We start from the raw sequence: 11,648 nt of genomic DNA, 5'->3' as shown, positions 1-11,648 counted from the left end.
CATGGGCATCTCCCATTCATTTGGCAAGAAAAGGTGATTCTGATTTTCGCCCGGTGGGGGACTATCAGCGACTTAATGCTGTAACGGTTCCTGACCGTTATCCCATTAGGATTCTGCAGGTTTTTCATCTAATTTACATGGCTGTACTATTTTTTCCAAGATTGATCTGGTTTGGGCTTATCACCAGATTCCAGTTAATCCAGAGCACATTCCCAAAACTGCCATCACTACTCCTTTTGGCTGTTTTGAATTTCTTTTTATGAGCTTCGGTCTGCGGAATGCGACAAGCACTTTCCAAAGATTTATAGATGAAGTTGTTCGTGGGCTTGATTGTGCATTTGCTTACGTTGATGACTTACTCATCGCTAGTGATACAAAGGAGAATCATCTCCACCATTTGTCGCAACTTTTTCAGCAACTCCGCGCATATAATGTAAAGATAAACCCCGATAAGTGTGTTTGCGGGCAGTCCTCTCTAGAATTTCTGGGGCACTATATTGATTCTAATGGGATCAAACCTCTTCCTGCTAAGGTCGATGCCATTCAGCACATCATGCCTCCAACTTAAGAAGTTGCATCAACTTCGCTATTTTTTAGGTATGGTCAACTTCTACAGAAGATTTATAGACCGGTGTGCGGACAAGCTACTTCCCTTTAACAAGGTTACTGCAAGGCCATTCTAAGAAAGATGCTCAACTCACTCTTTCAGCTGAGGCATTGTCTGCCTTTGAGTCTGTGAAACAGGAATTATCCTCCATTCCTGTTCTTGCACATCTGGCTCCTGATGCTCCACTCTTTATCTGTGGATGCTTCAGATTCTGCTGTTGGTGCTGTTTTGCAGCACACCGTAGATAATCAAACAAAACCTTTGGCTTTCTTTTCTTGCCAATTGCAGCCTGCCGAATGCAGATATAGTACTTTTGATCGTGAGTTATTAGCGATCTATCTATCGGCTTGGCATTTTCAGCACTAGCTCGAGGGACGGGAGTTTGTGATTTATACTGATCACAAGCCCCTTACATTTGCTCTGTCTTCTAAAACAGACAAACTCACTCCTCGTGCTTTCCGTCACCTGGACTATATTTCACAGTTTACAGGTGACATTCGTCATGTGCCAGGGAAGGAGAACATCCCTGCTGATGCTCTCTCGAGACTCCCTGTCAGTTCTATTTCCTCTCCTGCAACAATTGATTTACTTGCTATTTCGCAGGACCAACCTAACTTGTCAAAGTTAGATTTAACTTCGCCAAAATTCAACAATTGTGAATTTGCCTATCTTCCACTCCCTTCATCAGAAGGCTCTATATTGTGTGACACATATACCGGTTCTCCTAGGCCTTTAGTACCTGAGAACCATCAACGTTCTGTTTTTGATGCCCTTCATTACTTGTCACGTCTGGGCATCACTGCCACAGTAATGCTTGTTACTGCTCGGTTCTTTTGGCCCAATATGCGGCAATCGATCACCACTTGGGCATGCTCTTGTATGAAGTGCCAGAGTGTATGAAGTCCATAGGCACGTTCGTGCTCCGCTTGGACAGTTTCCTACTCCTGAGGCCCATTTTCGCCATGTCCACCATGACCTGGTTGGACCATGGCTCGTGGTTTCTCATGTATTTTAACTTGTGTCAATCGGTTCTCCCATTGGCCAGAAGCCATTCCTATAGCAGATATTTCTGCTGAGACTGTTGCGAAAGCTTTTGTTTCCAGCTGGATTTCTAGGTTCGGTGTACTGTCCAGTTTGACCACAGATCGTGGTCAACAATTTGAAGCTGTTTATTTCGTGAATTATCACGAATCCTGGGGGTGCATCATATACACACCACCAGCTATTATCCTGCTTCTAATGGGATGGTGGAGCGTTTTCATAGGCAACTAAAGGCCGCTTTGCGTGCCTTGCTGATCTGCAGTCAAGGACTGAACTTCTTCCTATCGTCCTCCTAGAATGTCGGACTGTGGTTAAAGCAGACCTGGGTTTTTCTTCAGCAGAGCTGTTGTATGGTAGCACACTGGCATTGCCTGGTACGATGTTGGTGCCGGACAAGTCACAGTCTCTCAATCCAGAGTCTTATGTCGCTCAACTACACAGCTATTTTTCTACCTTTCCTCCTGAGTCCCTGACACCAATCTCCACCTTCTAAAGTGCCATCTGATCTTAATTCTTGGATGCATGTTTTTGTTAGGGAAGATTCTGTCAGAGGATCCCTTGTTTCTCCTTATAAAGGACCCTTTCACGTGCTCTCTCGCACACCCAAATTTTAAAAAATAGACGCTAATGGTCGTACAGAGACTGTGTCTGTAGACCGATTGAAAAAAGCGTATTTTGATAAAACTACATCTTTCGTTGACACTACTGCCATGCCCGCCTTTCAACCTTTGTATACACCTTTGTCAACACCATCACCACTACATACACCTTTGCCAACACCATCCGCACTGCATACACCTTCAACAACACCACCTTCATCGTTACAACCTAACTTGGGCGAACCCTATGTCACTATGTCTGGCCGAACGGTACATAAATGGTCAAAGACCATTTATATTTGACTATATATTGTTACATTGAACTTTCAGCGTTTTCTTTTGTACAAATTGCCTGAACTGTGTTTTCCCTTTTTTTTTTTTGTGCTGAACATACCACATGGCAATTTCTTGCACCACTGCATCAAACATGGTGTAATAAAGAAAATGCAGTGACGTAAGTAAAACTTTTACATCCAACAATACCTGCCACCATGCTGACTTTGAACTTGACTTATGCCACCGGAATATTGATTTCCACGTGCATTGTGTTGCAATTTTGTTGGGTTTTTTTTATGTTCTGTGTAACACATTTCTTTTCAATTGCATACTGTGTATAGTATTCCAGTACATACATACATTTTTCCTTTGCATGCATGTACATTCATTTCTTTGCTTTGTGTATCTTTTTGCCACATCTCGAGGGTGTTTTCAGTAGCCATCTTGCCTCAGGCGCCACTCCAATATTTTTCTATTTTCATGCTTCCGCACTCAAGGGGGAGCTATGTAGTGATGCCTAATACCAGTCGTCATTTTGGGAAGTTCGTCCACACATGAGCAGGGACATGTCTTCTGGAAGGCATGCAGGAAGTCCCTCATGCACATGCGTGGTCATCCTATATAAAAGCGTTCCTGCCTTTTCTCGACCTCTTAGCGCTGGATATTTGAGGGGACGACAGGACCCCTAAGAGCTGCTCTGTAACTCTACTCTTGAGTCTACACTCACTGAGGCTGAAGAATGACTTAATCAACCAGCATCGACACCATCTTCACACCAACAATAAAATGCGACCTGGAAATTCCATTACCCGAGATGTAGGCTGAGCACCTCATAATAAATATTTGTTATGCTGTTATTCAATTTATCCAGCATGTTCGTTTTTATTGAAGAGAATTGATTTGTATGGGATAGGGTTACCCAATGATAGTGGCCCTATCACCTACACACTGTTGCACATGGACTACTAATGGAGTATACAAGCTTCATTTCTCTCTGCATTCAGAGCCCTCTCACAACCGTGTAGCACTGCTGTTCATACACATGCATTATACAATCTTCCTTTCATTTGGAGAGACCTTTGGTTGCCAACAGAGGTAAAAGCTATCTGAATTTTCTCCATCCTATTCTAGGTTTTGCTTCTACACCTAGAACTTCTTTTCTAGTTCTGTTACAGATTCTGCTATGAGAGCAAGATAATCAGCATACAGTAGTTATTGTGGGCAGCCGGTCATAAATTCCTCTGTTACAGCCAGGATGATGATGATGAATAAAAGGGTGCTGAGGACTGAGCCTTGGTGAGCATTTAGCTGTACAATTAACTTGTCACTTTACTCATGGCTAACACTTACAGTTATACTAACAAAACCCCTGTATTGCTTTCACAAGCCATTTATCAATCCCTAGCTTCTTCAGAGACCACTATGTCATGGAGTAAGGTTCTCTGTTGAAGGCTTTCTCCAGTTCAACAACTGCCAAGTACAGGGTCTTTTCTTGCCTTCATATCTTAAATTGCCTTATCTATTCTGCTACTGTAACTAGAATAGCTGGTCCCTCAGCTGGGTTCACAAAGAGGGGACATCCTTTCTCCCATTTGTTCTTCACATTTAATAGTATTCCAAACTTCTTTCTTTTCAGAGACACTGACTAGAAGTATATCATTATCAATCCATATGTACTTCTCTCCCACAACATCTTCATTCTTTCTGACACACCATCCAGCTATCCAGAACACCTTATGTCACTGATTTTCATGCTGTACGACATTGGCAAACCACTTACTTTCCGCTTGTGCCTTAGCTACATAAACCTGACACCTAGCTTCCTTTTATCAACTAGCATATGGTTCTTTGCTACCCCACGTTTTCCACTCTTTCCAAATCTGTCTCTTCTCTTTTATGGCCCTGTCAACCTCCCTGTTCCACAGCCATGTCATCCTTGGTTTAGCAGAGGCTTTGCTCCAACCACAAATTTGGTCTGTTGCCCTCAGTAGATTATCCTGTAAGAATTTCCAGTTGTCCTCTATATGTTTCTATCTCTTCTCTGTCTCATCAAATGCTTCATTAAGAACATCTCAAAATCTCTGGCCATTTAAAGGTTTGTATCTTGGAGTTCTTCTAGCCCTAAATTATCAATCATCTCAGCCTGTTGTCATCTCCTCTGTGAGGATCAGCATCTTGAGATCAGCCTTCACTCTTTTGTTTCATATCTTCCTGGCTCTTTCTCTTCCACAAGTTCCATCCACTTCAAGTGATTAGCATTTCTTTATGTAGCTTTCCTCATCTATATGCATCACATGACTAAACCAGCAAAGTTTTCTCTCTTCCATGCTACATCTGATTCCTTTTATGCTTAACTTTTCTTTCAATACATTAGCATTTTGTCATACAAGCACATAGACATTGCATATCCAATGGAGCATATGAGATTCATTCCCCTCTAGTCTTTGACTGTCCTCTGCAGCCAGAGCTCATGTCTCACTACCAAATAGCATTGCTGTAAGTACACAAGCATCTTACAGTTTGCCTTCCACTCAGAGAGTGAGACTTTTGTTGCCAACACATCTCAATTTTCTCCATCCTACTCTTATTTTAGCAATTACACATTCAGAACAGTCTCCTCTATTACTAATTAAGTTGCCTAGGTAACAGAAATTATCTACTACCTCTATAGACCCTCCAAGGTACTAGAGAATATCAATTTCCCATGTATGATTAGTCTTTATGGCTCCTGTACATTTTCACATACAAACACTACTTTGTCTATTAACTTTCCTTTCATTCTACTGCACCACTTATGTGAGCAAAGCTTGCACTACACCAAATGGAATTCCTGCTTACACTTTTCTTATATAATGAGCAGGGATATATACCTGAAAGGAGTAGTATTATATCTGTTTCCTTCCTAAGTTAACACTAAGGTTCTGCAGTTCCAGCTTTTGCTTCCACACCTGGAATTACTTTCCTAATTCTCTTACAGATTCTGTTATGAGAATGAGATAATCAGCATATAGTAATTTTCAGGCACAGTCAGTTTTAAATTCCTCTATTATGGTCTAGAGGACAATGATAAAGTGGGGTAATCTGAGAACCAAGCCCTGTTGAAAGCCTACCTGTACACTCTAAATTCATTACTGAACTCATGGCTAACTCTCACCTTACTAACAGTACTGTATCCCTGTACATGGCTTGTACAGCTTTCACAAGTCATTCATATACTCCTAGCTTCATCAGAGACTGTGAAAGGCATTCTCTAGGTTAACAAATGTGAAGTACAATGATTTACTCTTAGGTAAATAGTTTCTCTGTAGTTGTCTGACTAAGAAGATAACATCAGTAATACTTCTCCAGGACACAAAACCTAACTGCATCTCATCAAGTCAAACACTGTTTTTAATTAATAGGACTATAACTCTGTAACTTGCATGACCATGTCCAGCTGACTATAATGCTGCTACACCAGTCATTGGGGATGATACCTTCCCATATAACCTGATTAACTAAATGGGTGATTAGCTGTAATCTACTCTACCAGATATTCTAAGTATCTCAGCAACAATTCCACATAGACGTTGGACTTTTCCTGTCTTCATATCTTTAATTGTCTTTTGTATCATACTGCTCTGAACTTGACTAGCTAGTCCCACTGTAGGATCAACATTGGGGAGACTCTCTTTCCCTCATTAATTTTCCACATTTAATAACCTTTCATTGTAACACTTACATGCATCTCTTTTTCAGAATCATCATGTCATTATCCATCCATTCACATTTCTCTTTCACAATATTTTAATTCTCTTGTATACACTGTCCAACAAGCTTGAATACCTCATGCCACTGATCCACATGTTGTAAAACAATAGTGGACCTCTTTCTGTTTCAGCTCTTGCTAAGAGACCTGTGGCTTAGCTTCCAGTCTAACAAAGTTCTTTGCTGTCTCTATTTTCAAAGCTGTCACTTAACTTTTATGGCTGTCTATCTCACTGTTCCATCACTATTTCACCCTTGTCTAGCTGAAATTTGCCCCAACCACAGAATTGGTCTGTCATCCTCAGTAGGTTGTTCCTGTTGCTCTCAATGTCTATCTTCTCCTTCCCATTGAAAGCTTCAATAAGAATGTCTCTGACTGTCTGAAGGACCCTTATATTCCTTTTGCAGATTAGTTTGTGCCTCTGAGTCTTTCTAGCTTTGTTTGAGGTCACTAACCTATATTGAGCTGTACATTCCTCTCCAGGGAAGGACTTTGTATTCACAAACATCTTTCTATCCCTTTTTCTGGTGAGAATGCAGTCAATCTGTGCTACTGGTAGATGATTAGGTACCTCGCAGATTTCCTGAAGCTAGTGTTGCAGATTAACAAGCCATTTGCATCATAAAATCCCAGCAGTCTTGTTCCCTCTTTGTATCTAGAACCAAAGCTTTAACCACTGTGAATACCATAAAATCTGTTGGAGTGTTGCTCAACAGCTACAATAATAATATTACAGTTATTCATCATCAAGATAGTCAACAAAAGAACCCCATACAATCGGTCTGTCTTATCTTCTGCCAGCCCAGCATGAGGAGCATATGCAGAGATGTCACTAACATTATACAAGACTAGTCTTTGTTTAGCAATTCTATCACTCACTCTGGCTACCTTAATCACTCTATCAATCCATTTCTGTCAAAAGTATACCTAAACCACCCAGCCCATCACTACTACTCATTACTTGCCAATGAGTAGTCTACTGAGGCTCCATTCCAATGTACCTCTTGCTCTCGAATTTCTACAATCTTACTTGACCTACCTTTCATTGTGCCAACATTGATCATGGAAGATTTAAGTTTCAGAACTGGGAAAAGTAAGAAGGTACTTAAGGGAGTGTTCTCAGCATCTAGAAAGAATTATGAGGGCACTTGCCTGGAGGCAGAGGGCATTTGTACATGTCACTGAAATAGATGTGTACTACTAAATATACATTGCTAACCACTGGACTGCCTCTGGTGATAGGGTATAGGTGCACACCTTAGCTGTATATGACAGTGGAAATAAGCCTCTCATGGGTATCCTATCAATTGTTGTAGATTAAGTTTTAAATTAAATCTAGGACAGAACTGCCTAGATGTGTGTGTGTGAGGTATGTGTGATCCTTTATAGTAACTAACTGTAATTTATAAGTCTGTCTAAGCAGCGTTGACTCCTGTTACTCAAAAACAGGACTGATCTTAGGCTAAGCAACAACAAAACTGCTTATCTCCTTCATTTCTGTGAAATAACAACAAATTATTCTCTCTACTCATTTCTCTGCAATGATTCAAATATAGAAATGGTACTTGTGTTTTTTATAACCCAAGAAGAATGAATTGCAAATTTAACTCCAGTGCAATATGAACTTAGAATAGGTAAGAATATATAGTGGAAAATTATATATCCTTTTACAAAACAGACCTATTTATTAGCAACCACAACATCCAAACTAACAGACAGACAGACACACATATAAAAAGCATTTTAGGGATCAGTAGCTAAAGTATGTTGCACACCTCACCTGTTGAGTAGAACTTATAAGAAAGCCTTGTTGTAAACGATAGCCTTGGTCAGAAGAAAATTTACATGGATTATGGTTCCTCTGTAAAAAGCACTCAATCTGTGAAACAATAAAAGCAGAACTGGTAAGAACCTAAATTGTATAAACAACTGAATTGAAAGTCACTTTTAAAGTTCTAATGTTTCTAAAACATTCATTTTTATCACTTTACTGTCTTCAAGGATAAATAGCTGTATGTTGGTCACTATGAATACATCAAATTCAAACAACTCTTTTGTTTCTATTTTCAATCTGACTCATACCATGGTTTCTGCATATTTCATATTATTAAATTTTTTTTTTTCTTCTTGATTTACATTGTAACCATGTGTGAAAAGGAATTATTTACCAATTTTCGCATTTGTATATTGCTTGTGCAATTCTTTTTATTGTTGGACATCATTCTAAATGCCCAATGATGAAGAAAGAGTGAAATAATGTTATTAGTCAAAAAATGAAATAAAATAAAATAAAATAAAAAACTGAATTAGGCAGAGCTGCAGTCCTTACTTAGGATCACAATATGACTATTGTAAATAAAGTTAGAATATATGACAATAACTGTGTTAATATTAACACAGTTTTATTTAATGTCTTTTTTACTAACTCTTAACATACTACTGAAAATTTGTTAAGACAAAAACCTAGTCCTGTAAGGATTCTGCTATAAAATAGAAATGAATGGTTGAAGGGATTAGAGTTTTCTCCCTTACATATGTGAGAAATTTTAACTTCCTTCAAGGGTAGTATGATTCTTATGATATCATGGACTTAAGGAATGGCTGAAAAATGAAGTCTCATGCAGCAATGTTAGAACTAAATATTTATAATTTTTACTAACAACTTTCTTTCTGACTATTCTCAGTAGTTGTTTAATACGTGATCAGATAGATTCTATACAGATGTACAATTTTGGTATTTAATCAACATATTTCTATGAAAACTATCTTTCTAAATGCTTATTCAGTTATTTTATCCTTAGCCTTCTTTTAGCTTATTTGTACTGAGTACTGCACTTACAACTCATTATAGTATCGCAGCATCATAAAAATAGCACATTAACAAACCAAACATCTCTCTAACATACTTCAAGCAATGGATACCTTCAGCAAATGTCTGCTATAAGAGACCTAGAAGCATAGGCCAATAGCAAAAATCTTGTGAGTGAATTGTTGGATAGAAACTAAAAGAAATCTGTAAAAGAAGTCTCGCATACACACACAGATATATATATACATATATATCTGTGTGTGTATGTGAGACTTCTTTTAGTTTCCATCCAACAATTCACTCACAAGATTTTTGCTATTGGCCTATGCTTCTAGGTCTCTTATAGCAGACATTTGCTGAAGGTGCCATTGCTTGAAGTATGTTAGAGAGATGTTTGGTTTGTTAATGTGCTATTTTTATGATGCTGTGATACTATAATGAGTTGTAAGTGCAGTACTCAGTACAAATAAGCTAAAAGAAGGCTAAGGATAAAATAACTGAATAAGCACACACATATATATACACAAATATATATAGTGAGTCAGAAAACAGAGACATCTAATGGAAACAAATTGATTAATTAATTAATCAACACATTCACCAACAATTGTTTCATTTCACAAACAAAATTAAAGTTACAAAACATATATAAATATATAATTTTGCATTTTAAATACCTTGTAAGGAAAATCATGAGGGTGTGCAGGGGACAATAAGGATTACATTATCGTTTAGTAAATCACTACCAAATTTATATTCCCAATATACACAATGTAAGGGCCCTATTCAACGATCTGTTAGAGAAAAATGCAAAATGGTGCTGGACTAATAAGTGTCAGAAGGCATCTGATGAATTAAAAAAACATTTTAACATCGAACTTATCATCATCATCATTTAATGTCCGTTGTCCATGCTGGCATGGGTTGGAAGGTTTGACTGGGCTGACACTCTGGAAAGCTGAGCCAGGATCCAGTCTGATTTGGCATGATTTTCTATGGCTGGATGCCCTTCCTAACACCAACCACTCCGAGAGTGTGATAGGTGCTTTTACGTGCCACTGGCACAGATGCCATTTGCATGACACCGGTATCTGCCACAACTGTGATTTTGCTCAGCTTGATAGATCTTATTCTCAAGCACAACATGATGCCAAAGGTCTTGGTCATTGCCTCTGTGAAGCCCAACACTCAAAAAGAGCTCGGCTACTTTGTCTCCGTGAGGCCCAATGCTTGAAAGGAACTCAGCCACCTCGCCTCCGTGAGGTTCAACACTTGAAAGGAACTCAGCCACTTTGCTTCCATGAAGCCCGTTAACACATTTTGATCCGAAGTTGGATACCATGTTGTAGGAGCAGTGCTCCTGCACATATATGACGATGGAGTGAAAAGGCTATAGCCCATGCATCACGATTGCTATTACCAGCTAAAAGGAACTATCGTCAAATAGAAAAGGAAGCATTATCAATCATATTCAGGGTGAAAATTCCATAGGTTTATTCATGGAAGAAGTTTCTGTCTACAAACGGATCATTGCCCACTACTGTCAAGATATGGCTCTAAAAAAGGAATACCAACACACAGAACAAATAGACTACTGTGATGGGACACTACCTTATTGACTTATGATTACAAAATGGAATATTTACTGTCAAGAAAATTAGGGCAGGCGGATGGCTTGTCCAGACTAATACCGAAACACTGTGAACCATTCAAAGATACAGTCGTCACAGCATGAAGATCAGGAAGAGAAATGAAAAGTGGAATATGGAATGAAAATTACCAGTGACCCTAGAAGACATAAAATGAAATGCGGAGATGGACAAATTCATAACAAATGAAAAGAATACTGTGGACAGGTAAAGTACATAGGAACAGAATTGGTGTGAAACAAAACCAAGATGTGAACCTATACTCAATTTTTGATGGTGTAGAGAGTAGTAATACCTAAAACACTGCAAAAGAAAATGTTGAGGGAATTCCCTGTTAGATATCCTGATATTTTGAGGATGAAAGCTTTAATGCATAGCTACTTGTACTGGTCAAAAATGGACAGAGAAATCAAAAATTTAGTGAAAGGCTGTAGAAGATGTGCTCTAGCAGCAAAATTAACATCAATAAAAAGTGAACCTTGGCCAAAATTATATGTTCCATGGTCAAGACTACACATCGATTTCATTGGTCCCTTAACCCTTTCGTTACTATATTTCTGACCAAAATACACCCCTCATGAGTTTCAACTAAATTCTAAAATAATCATGAATTTAGACTAGTCTCATTAAACACCTGTAACTTTTTTATTTATCAACATATTAATGTGATATCTGGAACATAATTAAAGAAAGGGTTTTTAATCAATTCTATTGCATAATTTTTGTCTGAAAGTTCTCCATGTACTGGGGTACTGCTTGTGTCTCTCACATGTAAATATTGGTTCAGCTTCACGAATCGTACTCGTTCATAATACTGGAAATATATTCATCGCCAAAAGGTTCCTGATCGCTCCAGTAATTTGTTATTCTGGGTAACTGTCTAATACCCATAATAATATTTATGGCAAAAAATGCCCGT

The 11,648-nt window shown here is 38.6% G+C and overlaps 1 protein-coding gene across 6 annotated transcripts in view; it reads right to left on the bottom strand.

Moving 5' to 3' along the window:
* Window positions 1-11,648, bottom strand: part of LOC106880055 (F-actin-uncapping protein LRRC16A) — a 507,909-nt gene that overhangs the window by 303,962 nt on the left and 192,299 nt on the right. For 5 of the 6 annotated variants that reach the window (XM_052969341.1, XM_052969359.1, XM_052969344.1 and 2 more), the window contains exon 18: window positions 8,052-8,150. The exons of the other annotated variant lie outside the window; for it this stretch is intronic. In XM_052969341.1, coding sequence (XP_052825301.1) covers window positions 8,052-8,150 — 99 coding nt within the window. The remainder of the gene's footprint in view (window positions 1-8,051; window positions 8,151-11,648) is intronic. 6 annotated transcript variants of the gene reach the window in all.

The sequence above is a fragment of the Octopus bimaculoides genome, chromosome 1, assembly GCF_001194135.2.
Source record: "Octopus bimaculoides isolate UCB-OBI-ISO-001 chromosome 1, ASM119413v2, whole genome shotgun sequence".
Classification (NCBI taxonomy): domain Eukaryota; kingdom Metazoa; phylum Mollusca; class Cephalopoda; order Octopoda; family Octopodidae; genus Octopus; species Octopus bimaculoides.
Note: the sequence above shows the minus strand (reverse complement) of the source record. Positions and strands in the feature narration are given on the sequence as shown.